This window comes from Lissotriton vulgaris, unplaced genomic scaffold (genome assembly GCF_964263255.1).
Source record: "Lissotriton vulgaris unplaced genomic scaffold, aLisVul1.2 SCAFFOLD_2521, whole genome shotgun sequence".
NCBI classification, from domain to species: Eukaryota; Metazoa; Chordata; class Amphibia; order Caudata; family Salamandridae; genus Lissotriton; species Lissotriton vulgaris.
The window spans coordinates 52,778-75,750 of NW_028246112.1; the positions used below are offsets into that span (position 1 = coordinate 52,778).

The 22,973-nt window shown below is 45.6% G+C and overlaps 1 protein-coding gene across 1 annotated transcript; it reads left to right on the plus strand.

Moving 5' to 3' along the window:
• Positions 1–5,933: 5,933 nt before the first annotated feature.
• LOC147666144 (norrin-like) lies at positions 5,934–17,046 on the plus strand. The gene is made up of 2 exons (XM_086949271.1): positions 5,934–6,011; positions 16,015–17,046. Exons 1-2 carry the CDS (start codon positions 5,934–5,936, stop codon positions 16,240–16,242), a joined length of 306 nt encoding a protein of 101 aa, XP_086805397.1. The 3' UTR covers positions 16,243–17,046.
• The last annotated feature ends 5,927 nt before the right edge of the window (positions 17,047–22,973 follow it).

Genomic DNA, 22,973 nt, shown 5'->3' on the forward strand with positions numbered 1-22,973 from the left:
GTTCACAGAAGAGACTCTTCTGTCATTTACCTCAATTTGTTTGTGGTGGTATCAGAGAAAAATTAGATATAATAGCTAGTGGTATGGAGAGAGAGGGTATGTTAGTTCGTGCATATGATTAGTGGCATGAATACATGGGGAAGATGAGAATTAGGCTACTGATTAGGCTGCAATGAGGCAGTAGTGCCACCAACTGCTTTCTTTTTCTAAGGTTTATGGTTACTTTTTGTGCTGTTCTGATGCATAAATTACTATGTTACAAGTATGTGTTGATTTTCATCCGGCTAAAGAGGACCATTACTGTTGTCTTGTGAATTATACATTACAGTTAAAAGGAAGATCCTCTTGCGACTGGTAACTAGTGATGAGCCGTCAGGGCAGGGGAGATGTGTGTGTGTGTAGAATGAATCTTGAGGTTGAATTCATGAAGTTGTCTAATGGTTAATCGGGAGATCCTGTGATACAGTCCTCCTGCCTAATCACTATTTGAGAGGATGAGTGATGTTGTTACTTGAATTATTTTGAAGAAATCCATGATGAAATAAAAAGCGAGCTTGGGGGGCATATCATCCAGGCCATGCGATAATCATCGCTCAGCACTCTTAGTGCAAGGATAATTATCGCCGGCCAACTCTGAATGTTACCGCGGAGATAGTGTGCTATCAGCAATGCTTATCTCCAAAGCGATAAAATTCAGAGCACAAGCAGCAAATTGTGCAATTATCGCTGGAAATACAATGATAATCGCACAAGGTTTGGCGAAAGCTTGCTGATGGGGCACGGCATACTTAGCCATGATATCCACCTTCCATAGGATATCATGGCTAATTCAGTTTTGAAGCAGGCGTAAGGAAAGTAGTGATATCAGAGGTTATCGCTACTTGGCTTGGCGCTCTGCAGGTTAGCGTGCCCATTGATAATTGGAGAAATGTCGCAGTTATGTCAGGGCAGGAACGCCCACTTTGCATCTCATTAGAGATGCCAAGATGGGCGTTGGGAGAAAGGGCGATAATGCGAGGATTCACAAGATAGCGTGACCTTGCTGATTAGGTGATAAAATTATCGCCGCTTTTTGTCCGTAAACGGCCGCAAAAGCGGCGATAATTTTTTATCGTCACCTTGTTGATATGCCCCTTAGTTAGTAAGTTCACATGGGAGTTGATTAAGAGAGCGGAGTCCATGAGAATTCCAAGTTTCCAATTCTTCTTTTGATAATTTAGTGTATCTTGCTTTGTGTGACCTAAGTGTTCTCCATAAGTGATGCGTTCAGTTTAAGAAAGTTCTATCTGATCAACTGGTCTATGGGTTTGACGCAGTTTTTAAGATTTAAGTTTACTATGTTTTGGGGGTTTTCCAGTTTGACTAGTAATTGTGTGGTGTCTGCATATTTTTAGCAGGTAAGGTCAAAACTATTGATTAGCTCTGGTAATCACTTCATGCATATGCTGAAAAGAATTGGAGAGATGATAGTTCCTTGGGGAACTCCTGTTTTAAGTTTGCATAGCATTGAGGAGAATGGGAATATACATTATATAGACATATATATTCTCATTCGCCTCAATACTATGCAAACTAAAACCAGGAGTTCCCCAAGAAACTTATATAAATATATGGTCCAGTGGAAGGCAGGAGCCGAAACGCGTAGACCGTCCTTTTTGATGCACGTTACTTTTGCACTGGTGTGTAAATAAAAGAACGCTAAAACCATCTGCTGCTGTGCCGTGTCCTTTGATCTACTCAATATGGAAAGAAGAAGCTGTGGCAATATATATATATATATATATATATATATATATATATATATATATATATATATATATATATATATATATATATATATATATATATATATATATATATATATATATAATTCAGTAACAGTGTGCGCTGCACTCGAGGAGTAGTTTAGTCATTTATTTCATCAGTGGCACTCTGCCACATAGCACAACGACAATGCTGAGGAGTGTGGCGTGCTCTTTTGGTGGATAATAGATACAGAACAAGGTACCGTCCGGAACACTTTCACCTTCATCTCGCGCGCGCTGTTTTGGGAAACAAATTGGATCAAGTTATCTACCATATAAATAAAAGGCTTTGGCCATTTTATAGCTCGGCATGGATAGCACTGTGCTAATCCAATGCTTGAGGACCTTGCTGTAGAAATGGTAAAAGCATATGCCCATTTCTGTCTTGGTGTGGATGGTACTGTGCAAACCTTATGCTTAAAGACTTTGATAGAAAGGCAGACATTTGAGACAAGCAAATTTACAGTGTCGCTGTTGTTGAGCGTGCTCTATACAGGAACTGCCTTTCACCTAAACTTGAGAACCACCCAGAGTTCTCTGCTTCTTTTTTGCAAAAATATATATATCATACTGTCCCTGTCACCAACATAGAAGGAAATCCAACCAAGCAAGAAATATACAACTAATATCGTTTTCTTTGAATCAAAAAATTAGGGTTTAAGGGTGAACTGCTTCAAAGGATGGCAAGTGAACCAGAAGAACTAGTGCCACTACGCTGTTTTCTCAATTGTGGTTTTAGATCATCATATATGGCGATTAGGTATATTCTGTACCTCTTTCTGTGCAGAATCTTGTGTGGTCTTGGGGAGAAAATACTTGGCTTGCAGCAATCGGGAGATTTTATTAAAAACTGGTCTATAATTATTAGGATCTTCTAAGTACACATTGTTCCTCTAGATTAATGATTGCATGTGTGCTTTCTTTTAGTCTTGTGGAAAGATTCCTGGGGGCAGAGAATTAGTGTCTATGCTCATTGCTGGTATAGCAGCTGATGTTGATAATGTTCACATATTTAATAAACATCGAATCCTCTCAAACATTTTAGGCTATGAGCTTCAAAAATTCACTAAAATAAAGTCCTGTGGGGACCATAATGTCTTTCACTCATAAAGAGAAGAACATCTCAGATGGCTCAGTGTTCTTTCATTCCCATAACAATGAAAATACATTTGTCAAAGCTTTCCTACCCACTTGCTTGCCTACGATATTCTTTTATACCCAAACATAAAATAAAAATGTACAGTCTACATGAGTGTGCCCCTTTTGTTGGCTATCCTATTGTATCCCCCCCCCCCCCTCCTGCTGCCTTTTGTCATTTCCCTATCCTTCCATTTTTATTTGTCCTTTGGGCATCGCGACCACACAAATATAAAATATTCTGTGCACACCTGTCTCCCCAAAAACACTACTCATGTGCTCTCCATGTACTTAACTGTTCAAAATAAAGATAATAGATCACTAAGAACCCCTTCCCCATGAAGATATCAAAATGTTCCTCTATTATACTACAATCCTAAACAAAACAAGCATTGGCAAAGCTAAGAGGTCTGGCACTAGAAGCTAGCCTTTTGGCTTTAGCAATTCTTGTTTTGTTCTGTTATGGTTTTTGCAAAACGTTTTTGTTAGGAGAGATGCTTGGCCTTAGCCAATCGAAATGACAAATTGGTTTAGGGCAAAAATATTTTTGGGTCTGTAAAAAGCACCTATTACCAGAGTAGCCCAGGCATCGAAGAGAACTACTTTGTGTGTGGATGTACTCCTTGAGAAAGAAAGCATGCCGTAACTCATGTGAAGTCAGCCAGTGGCTGAGGGGGCGCTAGAGGGCGCACTGCAGCATGGCCGCACTGCTGTGAGGCTCCTGCAGCCTGGAGCATTGATCCGTCCATTAATCCTTATTGATCGTCGCCTGTCTGTACTCTGACCCCGGATCCTTGGAGGGGGTGCCGCTGTCCGCACTCGGTCCGACTCCAGCGATAATCGGAGCTTCCTTGCCGACGTTACAGGTGCTTGAAGATATCCCCGGCGGACGCGCTGGAGGAGAGGTGCTCTGTGGTCCGGCGTCCCTGCCTACTCGAGCCCGCGGCGCCACACGTGGGGTAAGGGCCCTGACTCGTGTCTCTCGGAGAGACTTCCTAGTGAGGCGCTCTGCCGCGGACGGCGGTTGTGGCCGGCGCTTGGGTCCTGCACGGGCTTGTGTGGAGCTCTGCTGAGGGTACTGCACTGTGCTGAGGCGGAGACGGCGCATCGAGGACACCGGACTGCCGGCCGTTGCGTGTGGCGGCCATTGTGCAGACGGGAGTGGCGGGGTGCTTGCGCCTGCTCGTGCCCCCGTCTGTAGTGCTTCTGTGCCTGCCTGAGAGATTTGCTGGACATATACGGCGGTAAGAGCGGCAGTGATGGACGGCGCTGAGGGGGATTACTGGCCATACCGCTGAGGCACCGCAGAGGCACTAATTGGCGCCATTATCATCACTGTGGCTGTAGGCTGGTGGAGATGGCCGTGGTGGATGGTATTTGCTGCTGATGCACTACATTTGTGAGTGTGCACGATAGAACTCTAGCTGTTTGAACGGACTGCCGCTTGTCTCATCCTGCTCTATGTTACATGCTGCATGATCTGGGGCATGTTAACCTGACGATTGGGCAGCGTCGCTGCTGCTGGTGTTGGGTCCTGCACACTGCCCTTGGTGCAGCTCGGAGATGGCGCTTACTTTCCTGCACTATTGTATGCAGGGCTGGGTTGCTGTTGTGCCCACACGGAATTACTTCACCTACTGCCGTGGGGACTAACCACTGCTAATTAAGGAGCGGCCACTTTTGGGACTGCCAGGGGGGGCTATTCCCTGTGGAGTGCTTTGGGATTGTGCAGTGGCCTGATCGCTGCAGCCCGGTTTGGGACTTTTGTGTGCTGCATATACTGGCCGGGGGACGGAAAACGCACCGTTTTGATCACTTGGAGGTAAGACCTGCAGTCTCTTTGACTCTCATTGTGGACCTCTGTGGGTGCTACCGCAGTCTACAGGCGTGTTGACATGGGGAAACCGGACAATAAACAGCCTAAATTGTCCTTTGATTCTACGGCGGCCAGGAGGGGTGCTCGTCTTGCACAGGAGGCCGGGAGTTCGCGATCCCCCCCCCGCCTGTCGCTGACGCTGCTCCGCAGCCTGTTGCCCCGGACTTCCAGCAGATGATGCAGGAAATGCGGCAGGGGTTTGCCACCATAGTGGATAAGGTGGATAAATTATCCTCGCGAATGGACGCAGTTGTGCAAAAACTTGATGTGCATGAATAGCGCTTCACCACTGCGGAACAACGCATCTCGGATCATGATGATACTGCAGCCACTCATACGACTCAACTGGCGAGAATGGACAATATCCTGCGGGTGATAGCTGCTAAGAATGAGGAGTTGGAGGCGAGAAGTCGGCGTAACAATGTACGCGTGGTGGGTGTACCGGAGACGATGAATGTGGGGAAGATGGAGACGTATGTAGAGAGACTCCTGGTCGGTGCGATTGGAGCGGAGGCGTTTTCTACGCAATTCATTGTGGAGCAGGCACAACCCTCCCTTGGTCCACGGCCGGCCACGGGTGCCCCACCGCGCCCTATCATTGCGCGCCTCCTGAACTACCGAGACCGTGACGCGGCTCTTAGGGTGGCTCGCACTGCCCGTACGCTTTCCTTTGAAGGGGTCAACTTCACCATATACCCAGACTTCACTCCGGTGGTGCAGGATCAACGTCGCAAATTCCTGGCAGTTAAGAAAAAACTTAGAGAGCTGCAGGTGGACTATGCTCTGCTGTACCCTGCAAAGCTGAGGGTAATCCATCAGGCAAAGCAGCATTTTTTCACGAACCCACAACAGGCGGAGGACTTTGTGAAGCACCTCAGGCGAGAACGGGCTGCGAACGACCGACGAGCTGAGGAGGGACAGGAGGGGTTCCAATCGGCGGAGGAGGATGCCTGATCCTGCTTCTTTCTGTATGGCGGCTGCTGTGCACTCTTTGTACGGATATGTGGATGGCCGCTTCCGTTGACTGTACTCTCCTGGCCTTGTACTTTTAATGGTTGCTGTGAGGGTTAACAGATTGGACCAAGTGAGCGCTACTGAGGGTCGCTGAGGGGACAATGGCTGATGATGGTAATACGCTCCAGGCACCCATCCCCCCACTGCGCCTGGGCCGTGCACACGACCTGTGGGAAGAAGTACGGCGTGGTGTGAGGGGGTGGTCAAGTGCACCTCTGGACGGCACCCGAAGGGAATGCCCCACTTTTGTTGAGGTTCTTTTTGCGAATGTCTTGTTGGGTGAATGGGGGGATGGGTGGGGGGGTGAATGGGGGTCCTGACAGGTTGGGGTTGGTCAGGTGGGAGGGGGGGAGGCACTGCGTCGACAGTGCGTGTTCCACTTGGTACTTGGAGTTGGGGTGATGCTGGATGCGACTTTACATCGGTCATGGCTGCCTATTGGGAATGCTGTTCTGGTTCGTCCGAGTCCGTACTGGGCCTGGATTGTTTACATGCGCATAGAGGGGGTCCTATGCATCCTCCTCGTTGTTGCCATTGCCGTGAGGGAGGAGGTGGTCGAAGGCGGGATCCTCCTGATACGAACATTGTCCATGCCGGTAGGATACTATATGCAGAGATTGCATTGTTGTTGGGGCTGACTGCGTGTCTGTTGCACGGGTGTTGTTGTTTGGGGCTGGGAGGGGGGTGTCTGGTGCTGGGGATGGAAGAAGGCAGGGATGAATGTGGTGTAAGGTCAACATGGGGGGTGGTGTATACGACTGTAACGGTCCACTGCTTTGGGCCGGGGACGTGGGATTGTACAATGATTACGTATGCCCCGTTGCACATTGATCACGGGTGATGCCAGATAATGTATTAGATAGGATATCCATCTTGTCCTGGAATGTACGTGGGCTCAATGATGCCAGGAAATGTAGGAATGTACTACAATATCTAGATAGACATGCCATACGGATAGCTTTACTGCAAGAAACGCATCTGCGTCGGACGCCTGAGCCTACATTTGGAGGGAAGTGGGCCACAGTGCGGAAGTTTTCATCATACTCCTCATACGCACGTGGGGCTGTTATACTGATTAAGAAATCACTCTCATTTCAGGAGCTGGGAATGCAGGTGGACCCAGAAGGGAGATTTGTGTTATTGTGGGGGAGGCTTGGCCAGTTCACTGTTCTCTTTGTGAATTGTTACGCACCGAATGTTGATACGCCTGCTTTTTTTCTTACACTTTGGGGTTATGTCATTGCTGTGGAGGCCTCGCACATTGTCTGGGGGGGTGACTTCAATTTAGCAATGCGGGCATTGGAGGATATGTTGGAGGGGAGTTCTCAGTACAATGTACAAGCCAGAGATGTGTTGCAGGGCATTGTGGAGGAGGTGGGCCTGGTAGATAGCTGGAGATACGCTCACCCGAAGGATAGAGAGGGTACGCACTTCACGGCGCAGGCTCGCACCTGGGCGAGGCTGGACTATGTGTTTCTGTCAACGGGACTTGTGGTAGGGTTACATGAGGTGGTACATCTCCCCAGAACGTACTCTGACCATTGCCCGGTTAAGGTTATGCTGTCGGTGCCGGGGCTTCACAGACCGCGGCCACCCTGGAGGCTCTTTCCTTCTGCCCTATTAGATCCCATTTTCAAGGCAGAGCTTGGGGATGAAGTGGAAGCGTTTTTTCCAAGGAATAGGGGATCTGTAGATAGTGTGGAGGTGATATGGGAGGCGTTTAAGGTAACGATCCGGGGTGTCACTATCTCCAAGAGCTGTGGTGTGCTTAGGACCATTGTTCGTACTCTTGCAGGGTTAGAGGCTGACTTAAAACTACTGGAACGCAGAATGCAGGCTGGCTCTGATCCCGAACTTATGCATCAGTTTAGGGGCAAACTGTCCGAGTATGAGGAGGAAGCGGCCAGGGAGGTGAAGCACAGGGGGAAATACTGGATGGCGAGGAGGTACTGCGAGGGTGAGAGGCCTGGGAAGGTACTTGCCGCGCTCACGAGACACCAGAGGTATAGTGCAGATGTGTTGGAACTGGTCTTGCCGGATGGTACACGTTGTCGGGACACAAAGGAGATTCAGGAGACGTTTGTGCAACACTACACGCAGTTATACACTACACAGAAAGCGGGAGAAGTGAGATATGGGGGATTTCTAGATGATCTGGCGCTATGCTGGCTATCGGACGATCATAGGGCGTTCCTTGGTAGGCCCCTTGAGATAGAGGAGATCAGAAGCGCCATCATGTCTCTGAATAATGGAAAAGCTACTGGGTTGGATGGGCTCCCTGCCGAGTTTTATAAATGTTATGTGGATATTATGGCTCCGGTGCTCAGGGAGGTCTTTGAGGAGTCCCTTGAGGTGGGGAAACTACCAGGGTCCATGAGGGAGGTGGCTATCACCTCATTACTTAAACCGGGCAAGGATCCCCTAGACGTGGGGTCCTACCGGCCTCTCTCATTGCTTAACTGCGACGTCAAGATATTGGCGAAAGTTTTGGCGACACGGCTCTCAGAGCTTATGCCCGTCATCGTATTGCCTGATCAGTCCGGATTTGTGCCTGGGCGGGCGACTTCGCATAATCTTCGAACGTTATTCTCCCTGATCCCGAGGATAGCTCCGGATCTCCCGGTGGCCGCCGTTTTCCTGGACGCTACGAAAGCGTTTGATTCAGTGGAATGGGGTTACCTGATAGATGTTTTATGTAGAATGGGGTTTCCTTGGATCTTTATTTCATGGATCAAACTGCTGTACACTGAGCCGGTGGCGAGGGTGGTCGTGAACGGTGTGCTCTCCCCCCAATTCCCAATCACGAGGGAGACCAGGCAGGGCTGTCCTCTTTCTCCCCTTCTATTTGCTATCGCCATAGAGCCTCTTGCATGTAGAATTCGCCAATTGCATAAACGAAGTGCGTTTAATTGTTTTCAGCACCAAATAGGGATTTCTTTATATGCGGATGATGTTACGCTATATGTGAGAGATCCGCAGGTGAATATCAATGCGCTACTACGAGAGCTAGTTGCTTTTGGAGGTATTTCTGGAGTACATATTAATTGGCAGAAATCTCAATTTTTCCCGCTCACTGCAGCAGTTCACCGATTCCCGCTGGACTACCCTCTTGAGTGGTGTGATTCGGATCTACGTTATTTGGGCATTGTGGTGTCTCTGGACAGGGAGGAAACTATTAGGCTTAATTATGGCGTCGCTATTACTAAAATGGCGGATAACATCACCAGATGGATGTCTTTACCTCTGTCTATGGCGGGTAGAGCGTCCCTAGTAAAAATGGTGATCCTACCCCGCTTCCTGTACTTATTTCAGAATATTCCCTATCACCCGGGGGCATATTTTTTTAAACGTATCCGCTCGGAGCTGATTCGTCTGTTCTGGGGGGGCAAACAACCGAGATCGGCATGGTCTACCTTAACGCTGCCCTATGATAGAGGAGGCTTTGACGTCCCTGATTTTGAAATTTATTATGTGAGCGCTCAAGCGCACTATGCATATCACTGGATGCGTCCCACGCCATTTATGCCTCATATAGCTGCTGAACAGTGGGTTGCCCATCCTCTCCCATTGGAGGGCATGGTGATGGGAAATGTCGGTGATGTGTATACGCACCAGACTACGGTGACTTGCACGGTCGATGCTTGGAAGCGTGTTGCGAAGGCATTAGATCTCGCATTCCTCTACTCGCCTGCGCTACCCCTAGCTTATCATCCTGCCCTGTCCTTGTTACAGGAGACGGGGTTTCAGCGCATGTGCAAGCGTCTTGGGACGCTCACATGGGGGGATCTGTTCCGCGAGAGCAGTTTTCGTACCCGTGAACAGTTTTTTGGGGGAATGGAGTATTCCCCTTTAGATATGTTTTATTATGTTCGGTTACGACAGGGCCTGCGGATGCTGCTGCCTGGATTCCCCAGGGAACCGTGACTGGCTCTACCGCTTCACGTGATGTTAATCTCCGACGGACGTCACCTGGTCTCTAAATTATATGGCACCATCAGGAAACAGCGAGATGCACCAGCTAGTCGTGTGCGTGAACAGTGGAACGTTGAGCTCGGCATCACCATCTCTGATGAGCAATGGGCCTACTGTTGTGGCGTGACTGCCAATATCTCGTCTAACTGCCGTTTAAAAATCATACACTATAAATTCATACAAAGATTCTACTATACTCCGGCTAGGAAATTCAGATTCCGATTAGCGGAGGACGATAGATGTGCTTGTTGCCGGGCGGCGGGGGCCGATTTCCTCCACATGGCATGGGAATGTGGGGCCATTTATGAGTATTGGGTGCAGGTCCATGACGCCCTACAGGTCATGACTGAAGATGCGGTGTTGTTCGACCCCGTAGTACTGCTTTTGGGGTATACTAAGGAGGTGCCAGCACTTTATCGTAGATTTGTGGACGTGGCTCTACTGCTGGCAAAACGGCGAGTGGCCTGCTGTTGGGGGCGGGGCAGAGTGCCACAGTTCAAGGACTGGCTGAGCGATGTCATTTACTGTCAGGACCAGTACAATGTATATGCTGAAATGATGCCTGTGCGTTGTAGGCCTAAGGACTTCTGGAGCCCGTTGCAGGTGTACCTACTGACTAGGGCTGTGCAGGAGTCTGAATCGGAGAGTGAGGATCGGGCTGGGATTGGTTAGGAGCGTGACACTTCCTGGAAAACCGGCTATACCTATCGGATAGCATGAACCACAACGGATAGGGCTGTTTCTATGCCCTGCTAATATGATGCTTGAATGGGTCATGCTGTATAGTCACTGGGGGTAGGGTGAACGGCCACTGAGTGCTTTCTTTGGGGGTGCTAGGGGTACCTCAGCTGAGCAAGTTTTGAACTGTGGGTGGACATTAACTACGTTGGTACTAGTGGCCTTCATTGACGAGTGCATACTTTGGATCCGCATTCCTGTGGTTCCTGACTGTTCTATACTGATGTGTTGTACACCGTTTGCTTGCAGATTATCTGTTCTTGCAATTGTCTATATTGTACTGTGCTCAGGCATGGCAACTGGACTTTTAACATCTGCTGTTGTAATGCATTGTCCCTGTATCTACGCCTGATTTGTATATGCACCACTGATGTCACCTGCTTTTTCTTCCAATAAAGGTTTAAAAAAAAAAAAGAAGTCAGCCAGTGGCTTAAGGGGACTGACTCATTGCCCTTGATGCATGCTGGAGTGAGTGGAAGAAGAATGTAAATGACACAGCAGACTAATAAATGAAGTCTGACTGAAAAGCGCTGTACTCACATAATTTTAGAAAAATCGAAAAAATCATGATTTTAGTAAAATCAAAAAGTATTGAGAAACACCAGACTTTACAAGACAATGATCTGCTGTGGGCCTCCAGCCACTTTGCTGATGCAGTTTTATAGTAAGGGGTTTGTAAATCTTTTTACACATAGATAAAGCAAGTTGAAAAGATAGGTGAATATGGAGGCTCGCATAGACCGATACAGAGTGCTGTATAGATAGGTAGATAGATAGATAGATAGATAGATAGATAGATAGATAGATAGATAGATAGATAGATAGATAGATAGATAGATAGATAGATAGATAGATAGATCGATCGATCAGGAAATTGGAATAACTGGCAGAGCTAAAATCAGTAGTATAGAAGTTAAAGATATATAAGCACAATCTAGAAGTTCATAAAAGGAGGACATACAGACCAAATTGGTTTACAAATATAACTGTGCTCCTCAAATAAAATATACACCAACATGACACACAGGAATACATTTAGAAATGCACTTCATTACGTGCATACTTAAAAGAACAAAATTACAACTTAATGAAGAACTGTTTAAATGGACACATTTTGGTGTGTTGTGAAATAGCAGCAGTCAGATAAAAAAGGTTACTCTAAGAGGAATTTACAACACCCTCATCATGAGATAGGAATTGATAAAGCTGAAAAAGCAAAATGCTGTCACTCAAAGTGATATTATCCAATGGCTGAAGTGGGCTGACTCCCCACCCTGTGCTGTAGTGTGTGGAAGCAAAATGTAAATGACACAACAGACCAATGGGTGAAGACAGCTGGATGAAAGCACCTTCAAGGAAATATATTATGGGCCTCATTTATGGAAAGTGACGCATCGCTGCGTGAAAACAGCGATGCGTCACTTTTCACTGCGCCCTCCTTGCGACACCAGTGATGTGCCATATTTACAGTATGACGCATCATGGCGCAAGGAGTTACAGATACGTCAGTATTTCTGACTTATCTTTATGGCGCAAAAGTGACGCATTGCTGGAGTGTGTCACAAAAGTGACGCAACATCAGCAATGTGTCCTTTCCATGTGAAAGGGCCTGCGTCAGTCTTACGCCTGCTGTGAGGCAGGCGTAATAAATTGACGCATTTGTGTCCTAAAAGTGACGCAGTTAAATCTTATAGATTTCACTGCGTCACTTCCATTACCCTTTCTTGCGTCAAAGCGCGCCTCTTGCATACATTATACCTGGCGCAGGTATAATGTGGCGCAGGGGTTTACAAAGTGACGCATCTACCTAGATGCGTCACTTTGTAAATATGGTGCAACAAGGCGCATTTTTTACGCCACTGGTGCGTCACAAAAAGTGACGCACCGGCGGCGTAAAAAAAGTGACGCACAGCCTCATAAATGAGGCCCTATATATATAGGTGTTCAAAAAGACAGAGCCACCCATTAATCCCGTGAGGACTGGGTATGTTCAATAACAAATAAACGTTTGTCCTCAAAGGAATAATTTATACATTTCTTTCATTAATTAATACTGTCACTGTAAGTGATCAATCATTCATCCGAGGCAAGGTAGATACAGTTTCCTACTGTTTTTTATTTCCAACAACTTAATTTGTTAGAATATTATTTCATCAAAATTTAGACTTGGCAACAAAAAATTCTACAGCAGTTGATGATTTTTCGTATTATACAACACCTGATGCTAAACACATGGATCAAACCAAATACCACGTATGAGAGAATTTCTCATGATAATACATTCTTCCTTGATATAAAAAATTATATCAATATCAGCAAGACGGTGTTAAGCGTCGACGTTTCGGTCCTTCTTCGGTTAATTAATTCCATAGGACCATCCTCAGGACCAGTTGCACAATTATATCAAGCACCACCAGCCGGTGATTGCAAGGTTTTACTGGGCAATAATCTTCCCACAACAAACTGTTCGAATAAGTCCTGCCAATAGGTCGGGAGATAAAACCGAATTTAAACGGTGTGCTATTATCGAGGCGCGAGGAAGTTTAATCTTGCAGCTCCTGACCATCAAGTGAATAATAGCACACCGTTTAATTCGGTTTTATCTCCCGACCTATTGGCAGGACTTATTCGAACAGTTTGTTGTGGGAAGATTATTGCCAGTAAAACCTTGCAATAACAGGTGGTGGTGCTTGATATAATTGTGCAACTGGTCCTGAGGATGGTCCTATGGAATTAATTAACCGAAGAAGGACCGAAACGTCGACGCTTAACACCATCTTGCTGATATTGATATAATTTTTTATGTCAAGGAAGAATGTATTATCATGAGAAATTCTCTCATACATGGTATTTGGTTTGATCCATGTGTTTAGCATGAGGTGTTGTATACTACGAAAAATCATCAACTGCTGTAGTATTTTTTGTTGCCAAGTCTAAATTTTGATGAGAAAATATTCTAACAAATTAAGTTGTTGGAAATAAAAAACAGTAAGAAACTGTATCTACCTTGCCTCGGATGAATGATTGATCACTTACAGTGACAGTATTAATTAATGAAAGAAATGTATAAATTATTCCTTTGAGGACAAATGTTTATTTGCTATATATATAGGGGCTTATTTACAAGCCCCTTATACCACTGTGTGTCACTCTTAATATGGGAGAGAGTGATGTACTGGCGGTGCAAGGAGCTTGTAAATAATCCCCATAATGAATTAAATAAAATTTAAAAAAAAAAAAATTCTTGGCTAATGGAAGACCTAAAAAGGTGTGCTAACATGCCCAAACTCTCCACCCAAACAAAATAAGTCCAATTCTATGGTGAATATGTCCCAACACTGTGAAAACAAACCTCAACTATGCATCCATATGCCATCTAACCTTTTCCATGCTCATGACGAGCTGAGCTCGTCATGAGGCACGGTGCTCCGGTGCTCATGACGAGCTGAGCTCGTCATGAGCCGTGGAACGCTCAGGTGCGGGGAGAATTCCCCTGCTGTGCTGAGCGTTCCACAGGAGCAAATGCACCTGTGACGAGCTCAGCTCGTCATGAGCACAGGAGCACTGTAGCTCATGACGAGCTCAGCTCGTCATGAGCATGGGGGCGCTGTGCGTGCCCCCCTCCCCCCCAGCACAGCGGGGGAATTACCCCCGCAGCGAAGGGGTTAAATCCACCCGGTAACAGGGAAGATTTTTGCTTAACCTTTGCAATCTCAACCATAGATCTATATTAGATGCTGGACATCCTGGCATACTCGTATAACAAATTGACTTAACACCTCGAGAATGTCCCGCTTATGGGCCATAGGGGGCAAAACCTGTGTTGGCTGTGCCACAAAAGTATTCTCCTTTAGTGATCACAAATGACCCCAAATAAATTTGGAGCAACTAAGAGTTTCAAACTTTCATTCTTGCAAGTCCTAAAATGATACTAGAAACTGGATATGGATCTTACAAATTTTCCATAAATACCAATACTAGTCCCAGTACTTTTTTAACTGTTACTGAACAAACGGATAAGGGGTTTCCCATTTCCAAGGCCAAGTGATACCAGAATTATCCTCATTTACATACAGGTGGGACAAACAACTGGATCCATTACCCCTTCGAGTCTTTCGCCTCCCAACAAGAAACCCCCTGCGCTACTCACTCAAAGTGTTCTCTTAAACAAAACAAAACATACCCATTGCACCTTTACTCTCTACCTCGAAAACCAGGAAAGCCCTCCATTGGGCCCTGTGTCATGACTGTCTGAACAAATATTTAAATGTTCAATTGAACATCCCACCACAACTTACTAACAAATCCTCCTGTGTCTAGCTATCACCTTTGTCCATTGGAATATGCAAGCACCAGTGTTGTCCCCTTTTGGTGTCCCCTCAGGTAAAGTCTGCTTGCAAATACATCTTGAGTGCTACTATTACCAGGTCCATTGTCCTCCATTTTCCCTGATTTCCTTGGAGAACTCCAGTATGTGGAACCTCGCCAACGGCCTAACCTACCAAACGTAAATTTACATGAAAAAGTAAGCTCATGTCCTGGGCTGGCTTTAGTGCTGGTGGCACCTGGCGCGACAACCTTTTTTTGTGCCCCCTCCCCAATATAACCTCCTCTTCGTATTCCCTCACTACCACCCAGCACCAGTGCCCCTCATCTCTCCATAGCCCCTCTCTCAAATACATTTCAATTGTTTAAAAGCACTGGTAAAGGCTGACTTTACCAACCCACTCAGCTGTCCACAGAAAATACAGGTCTGTTCTTTGCAGCAAGCATATTAACCCTCTGTACTACTTTATGACGAGTTAAAACTGCCACTGGATAAAATCTGATCTCTGTCTCTAGCAGGAACATTAATCACAAGAGTTAGCATGACATTTTTATTGCTGCCTGGAAGCTGGACACACAAGGAACTCTGCAGCAGTTGCTTTTAAATCGTACATTATTGCTACACTCAGCAACCGCCCTGAGGTCAATGCCCCCCACTCCAGGTCATCGCCCAGTGCTGCCACACCGGTCGCACCGCCCTAGAGTTGCCCTGCTTATGTCAATCATGTTTACTCTCTTTTAACCCACTTAAAAACACCCTCCAGTGTTCTCTTGACCGAATCTCAATTTCAAGAAAAGATAGCCTATTTGCACTTCAACAGTACATGGCCACATACACTTGAAGAATTCAGCGCTTAATTTGAGCCAGGAATTTCCGGTGCTCAGCCAGGCACTTATTTGTCAACACCAGTGCTTGTGACAGTCTTCCACAAGGATCCTTCTATACCGTACCCATCTTACTTAGTCCTCTTTGCGAGCCAGTTTACGTGTTTTTAGAATATCATTTAGTGGTGGAGTGCAAGCTAAGTTCATTCTTCAGTACTTAGCAAGAGGAAAGAGTACTGCAAACTGTTCATAATTATTTGTATGTGTATTTTGATCAAAGCCATTTTTATTTCTGATTATTTTTTGTTTCTCACCCTCTAGATGGTCCTTCTGGCTCGCTGTGAGGGACGTTGCAGTCAAACTTCTCGCTCAGACCCACAGGTGTCCTTCAGCACCGTCCTCAAACAACCCTTCCGATCAACCTGCCACTGCTGCCGACCCCAGACTTCCAAGCTAAAAGCCATGCGACTGCGCTGCTCTGGCGGCCGAAGAATGACGGCGACCTACCGCTATATCCTATCATGCCAGTGTGAGGAATGCAATTCTTAGGAGCGCATCAACAGAGGAACCATATGTAGGCCTACCAAGGATTGGTTGGGACAAGTGATTATGCAGGAGACCTTCCAATGGGAGGTCTTCTTCCCTGAACCCTGGCAGATGTTGCACATAAGCGCACCATGACTTGCCCAAGCTAAGAATAGAATTCCTGGAACAAAACTAATCAGAAATCCATCTGGTTCTATTTTGAAGGATTTTTTGGGTTGCTATTGGAGATGAGGGTTTTGTAGATGTTTTCGAGTTCACACTCTTCACAATAAATGCTCCTAATTACGAATATTTCTCAGCTCATATATGAAACGATTGAGACTGTCAGGCCCCCTATTCCATATAGTTGACTGTTGTGTATCATTTCATTCCTGGGATCTGAGTTTTGTTGTCCTCAGAAAAAGACTGTGGGAAATGCTGTGGGTTGCTTGAACTTTTCTGCATCCCAGAGCTGGACAAGTATAACTGAGCTGAAAGACATGAAAACCCAAGAAATAGGATTAAGTGAAACATAATCATTTGTTCTGTTAATGCCGGGCTGGATTTCTCTGGCCCAGAACCATTTCAGAAGACATATTGATCCATGTAGATTGTGCGGAAAATGTTTAAGCATAAATGCATGGTGCCTGAAAAGCAATAACTCAGAGAGCAGGGGGGTGCTCCTGAGAGTTTAGAAGAAGTGTCTGTTATGCTCCACAATTAAACCTTATTGTTGACTATACACAGCGGGCCAAATAGAGTTTAAGCTGATGTAAATGTTACAGTTCACCAATGAATTAAGAATCCAAAAATATATTTTGTTGCTATTTAAAATTGTGAATGTCCGTGTACTACTTTATTTCAAGTTTGCAATGTAGTTCCAAGTTTTAAACGTCGGGTTTGCATTCCTAACACTATGGTTTGTCATCCTGTGACATTATGCAATTGGGACAGCTAAACTATAGCCAAGTAAACTGAAATTATGCATTTTTTTTAAAGAAACTTGCAGAAGTTCTAAAAGGAACTATGCATCTCCAGTCGCAGTGTAACTAATTCAGTTAGCAGATGGACATCAAATAAGTAACCATGGACACTAAAGAATTAGTCAAGGAGAGACCAAAATGTGGAGCATTTATGTGCACTTATGTAACCAATATTTAATGCTTCACAGGAGTTTTTTCTTTAAGTTGCTTTACTTTAAGCAAACAGGTCAACAGCGTTTGCTTTATCATTGTGACTGTGTTTGCGTCACTCTCCCTGGCAAGCCTGGTGGTGCCATTATCCACACGCCACACAATAAGTAATAATAATAGTTTTCTATACGAATACGGATTAAACTATTTAAGGTACACTAGAATGCAACAACTTGTCCAGCTCCATAAGTGGTGGACTATTCAGGAATTCAGTGAGACCTGATTACTTGAATACCTATATCACACTTTGCCCCCAAACCCTTGTTGTCAAGTACTGGGTGCCCATGCAGCTTCTGAAGGAAAAAGAGGGTGATTTAATAACAATGTACATAGCAACCATTGTGCACCTCTATATGTACATGGAATCCATCATTTGGGAATAGTAAATCCACTTGTCAGTTCCAATGCCACTCTGCAGAATAACATGAAAAATATCTTATTGCGACATCCTCTTCACGGGTTTTTACACACGTGCCACTCAAATATACCTATGTGTGGTGCATACAGACATTTCACACCCTACATTGGCTGCATTGCTAGAGTATTAGCTGTACTGTGGACACATGAATGCATTGTGCTCTTTACATACTTTCTGCATCTCCCACTTTTGCTATAGCCACGATTGCTGGCCTAGAGTAAATAACAATATATTAAAATGTGTATGCTAAGAGGTGTTGTTGGCTCGAATTTAAATGCCCACCTGTTCTCTAGCTGACATATCGTATTCTCATAATAATAGCGGGTAAGGATTCAAATAGAATGCAAAAAACACCTTAGGGTGTCCTCGAGACACCAAAGTAGCTAAATAACCTGGACTGTGTCTACATGTGTCTCTTGGAGTGGTGCATTGAAAATTCAGGTGAGTGCCTGTCTTATACTACTGTAAGTGCAGAGTGCCAGTTGAAATCAGTGCTGGCTGACCTCCTGACTTGCTAAGTCTATCTAAATCACATGCTACTGTGCAGCCTTGGCCATGGATTTAAAATATTTCTGTATCGCTTTTAAAGGCTGTTGGTGAAAATAATATTGCATTAATTGTTCCTGTTTTACTGATGACTACCTGCACTGCTATGGCCAAATTAGGGTGGTTTTCACTTGACCTGGCCTACACTTCCCTCACAGTATTATACCAAAATACTTAGGTCACAAATATCGACATAAAAAAATGTTGCCTGCTGAATATCAACTGCATACAGATCATCAGATATGGATACGTTTGAATATATATATATATATATATATATATATATATATATATATATATATATATATATATATATATATATATATATATATATATATATATACACATAATATTCACTTGAAAAACAAAGGTTATATGGACATTATAGTTATAAAATAGATTTATAAAAAACATAGAAATTCACTGTAAAAACCAAAGGTTACGGGGATGTTATACTTTGGAAATAGAATTAAAGAAAAATAGAACTCTTCATTGAAAAAAACAAATGTTACAGGGACGTTATAGTTAGGTTCATATTTCACTCATACAAAACCCTTGAAATTCAGCAGTTAGAGTTACCTGAGCTAACTATAACTTATGTCCCGCATGCAATGTACTACTTATGCCCTCACATTTTACATCATCTATGACATCACTGATGACATTTTAAATGACATCACTGATAACATAATTGATGAGATCATCTAGTGATTGTGAGTGTTTTCTAAATGTTTTTGTGTGTACAACGTATATACTATGGTACAACAAAAGTTTAATTAGTATTCTTTGTGTACTACTACTGAGTAATTCATTTTTGTCACATATTTTATGTAAGTCTCTATGTGACTGTGTGTGTTCATATGTGAGTGAAGGTCTGAGTGACTGTACAGGTGTATAAGTAGGTATCTGAGTAGCTGTGTGGGGGACTTAGTGGCTGTGTTAGTGGCTGTATTGGTGAGTGAGTGGGTGTGTCAGTGGTTGCATTGGTTTGTGAGTTAGTGGATGTGTTACTGGCTGTATGGATGGGTGGGTGGGTATATGAATGGCTATATGAGTGAGTGACAGGGTGAGTAAGTGGCTGTATGGGTGAGTGAGTGGCTGTTTGAGTAGTGAGTGTTTGGTTAAGTGAGTTGTTGTGTGAGTGGCTATATGGAAGAGTGAGTGTCTGTGGCATTGGCTGTATGGGTGAGTGAGTGGCTGTGTGAGTAGTTGTATGTATGTATGAATGGGTATTACAGTGGTTGCATGGGTGTGTGAATGAGTGAGAGATTGGTTGTATGGGTGAGTGAGTGGCTCTGTTGTGAGGATGTATGTGTGAGTGAGTGGCACTGGGTGTGCCAGTAACTGTATGTCTGAGTGTGTGGCTATGTGAGTTGCTGTATTGGTGAGTGACTGTTTGATCAGGCTCCATGAGTCAGTGAGTGGGTGTGTGAGTGCCTCAATGGATAAGTGAGTGGCTGTGTAAGTACTTGTATGGGGCTGTGAATTGATACGTGAGTGGTTGTGTGGGTGTGTGAGTGGGTGCAGAAGAAGTTGTATAGGATGTGAGTGGGTGTATGAGTGGTTCTGTGGATGATGTCATCAGTGATCTCATTTGAGATGTCATCAGCGATGTCACTGACCATGTCATGAGTGATATATTATGTGAGGTCATAAGCAGTGCATTGCCAGGGCATATGTTATAGTTAGCTCAGGTAACTATAACTGCTGAATTTCAATGGTTTTGTACAAGTGAAATCTGAGCCTAACCATAACGTCCCTGTAACCTTTATTTTTTTCAGTGAATTTCTAAGGTTTTTGAATTTTATTTCCTAACTATAACATCCCTGTACCCTTTGGTATTTCAGTGAATTTCTATTGTTTTTTAAATTCTATTTCATAACTATATTGTCCCTGTAACCTTTGCTTTTTCTAAGTTAATTTGTACGTTTTTTATACTTTATTTTCTAACTGTAACTACAAACCTTTGACACCGAGTGTGTGATTGACAGCATGAGTGTCTCTGTGGGTGTATGAGTGTCTGAGTAGGTTTGTAAGTGGGTGTGAAGAGTATGAGTGGGGCTGTTAGAGGGTGTGTGAGTGCCTGATTCGGTATGTGATTGGGTGTGTGAGTCTCTGATAGAGTTAGGCAGTAAAGTCTGCTCCGAGGCAAAGTTTGAAAGGTTTTGCCACTCTGCACTCCACTTGGAACATGCAGTTCGGCAAAAACGCCACCAACTGCTGGTGGAGCAGAGTTTACCGGTGCATTCACCCCTAAACTACATTGCCTAAGAGTAGTGTGTCAGGAGGCACATTTGCAAAGTGGTTGGGAAAAGGGGCGGGCCTCGGATGAAGTGTGACCAGTCCCACTGTAGGGGACTTACTTGTAGCAATCAGGGTTCTTGGCCCCCAACAACCCTCAGCATCCAAAGGGACACCATCCCCCAACCATTAGTGGACCAGGCAGCACATTTGCAAAGTGTTTGAGAAAGGGATTGGGGCCCCTGGTGAGGTCTGAGCAATTCGGCTGTGTGGGACATACTTGTGGCAACAATAGGGGCTCTTGGCCCCCAGTGACCCTCAGCAGCCAAGGGGACTTAATCTGCCAACCAGTAGTGCACCAGAAGGTGCATTTTCACAGTGGCTGCAAAAGGCTGGGCCTGCGACGAGGTCTAAGCAATCCTGCTGTGGGAGACTTACTTTTGGCAACAATAAGGGTTCTTGGCCCCATTGACCCTTAGCAGCCAAGAGGATGTCATCCCCCAACCAGTAGTACACCAGGAGGTGCATTTGAGACTAATTGAGAATGGGTGTGGGGCCTGCGACGAGGTCCGAGCAATCTCACTGTGGGGTAGTCTTGTGGCAACAATAGGAGTTCTTAGCCTCCAAAGACCCTCAGAAGACAAGGGGACTTCATCCCCCAACTAGTAGTGCATCAGGAAGTGCATTTGCAGAGTGGTTGAGAAAGGGGGTGGGGCCTCTAACGAGGTCTGAGCAATCCCACTGTGGGGGACTTACTTGTGGCAACAATAGGAGTTCTTGGGCCCCCAACAACCCTCAGCAGCCAAAGGGACTTCATCTCTAAAACAGTAGTGCAGCAGGAGACGCATTGGCAGAGTAGTTGAGAAGAGGGGGGGGGGCCTCAGACAAGGTCTGAGCAATCCCACTGTGGGGAACTTACTTGTGGCAGCAATAGGGTTTCTTAGCCCCAACCAGTAATGCACCAGGAAGCACATTTGCAAAGTGGTTGAGAAACATAATGGTGCCACTTAAGAGGTCTGAGCAATTCTACTGTGGGGGACTTACGTGTGGCAATATTAGGGCTTCGTGGGCCCCAAGAACCACGGCAGCCAAGGGAACCTCATTCGGCAACCAATAGTGTACCAGTAGGAGCATTTGCAAAGTGGTTGAGAAAGGGGGCTGGGCCTCCAGTGAGTTCTGAGCAGTCCTACTCTGGGGGACTTTCTTTTGGAAACAATAGGGGTTCTTGGCCCCCAACAACCCTCAGCAGTCAAGGGGATTTCATCCCCAAACCAGGAGGCTCATTTGCAGAGTGGTTGAGAAAGGGGGTGGGCCTCTGATGAGGGGTGAGCAATCCCACTGTGGGCACCTATTTGTGGCAACAATAGGGGTTCATGGGCTCCAATGACCCTCAGCAGCAAAAGGGACATCTTCCCCAAGCCAGTAGTGCACCAGGCGGCGCATTTACAGAGTCGTTGAGATAGGCTCAGGGCCTCTGATGACGGCTAAGTAACCCTGCTGTGGTGCGCTTACTTTTGGCAACAATAGGGGTTCTTAGCCCCAATGACCCTCAGCAGCCAAGGGGACTTCATCCCCCAACCAGTAGTGCACCAGGAGTCACATTTGCAGAGTGGTTGAGAAACGGGGTGGGGCCTCGGATGAGGTCTGAGCAATCCTACTGTGGGGAATTACTTTTGGCAAGATTAGGGGTTCTTGGGCCCCAAGTCCCTCAGCAGCCAAGTGAACTTCATTCAGCAACCAGTTTTGCACCAGAAGGAGCATTTGCAGAGTGGTTGAGAAAGGGGGCGGTCCTCCATTAAGGTCTGAGCAGTCCCACTCTGGGTGACTTTCTTGTCAGAACAATAGGGGTTCTTGGCCCCTAACAACCCTCAGCAGCCAAGGGGATTTCATCCCCAAACCAGCAGTGCTCCAGGAGGCACTTTTGCAGAGTGGTTGAGAAAGGGGGCAGGGCCTCCGATAAGGGCTAAGCAATACCGCTGTGGGGGACTTATATCTGGCCACAATAGGGAGTCTCAGGCCTCAACAACCCTCAGCAGCCAAGGGGACTTCAGCTCCCAAACAGTAGCGCACCTGGAGGCACATTTGAAGAGTGGTTGAGAAAGGCGGCAGGGCCTCCAAAAAGTTCTAAACATCCCTGCTGTGGGGGAGTTACTTTGGCAACAATAGGGGTTCTTAGCCCCCAATTACCCTCAGCAGTCAAGGGGACTTCATCTCCTAACCAAGAAGGTGCCAGGAGGTGCATTGGCTGAATGGTTGGGAATGGGGGCGTGGTGTCCGACAAGGTCTAGGCAATCTTGCTGTGGGGGACTTACTTGTGGCTTCAATATGGGTTTTTGGGCCCAATCTACCCTCAGCAT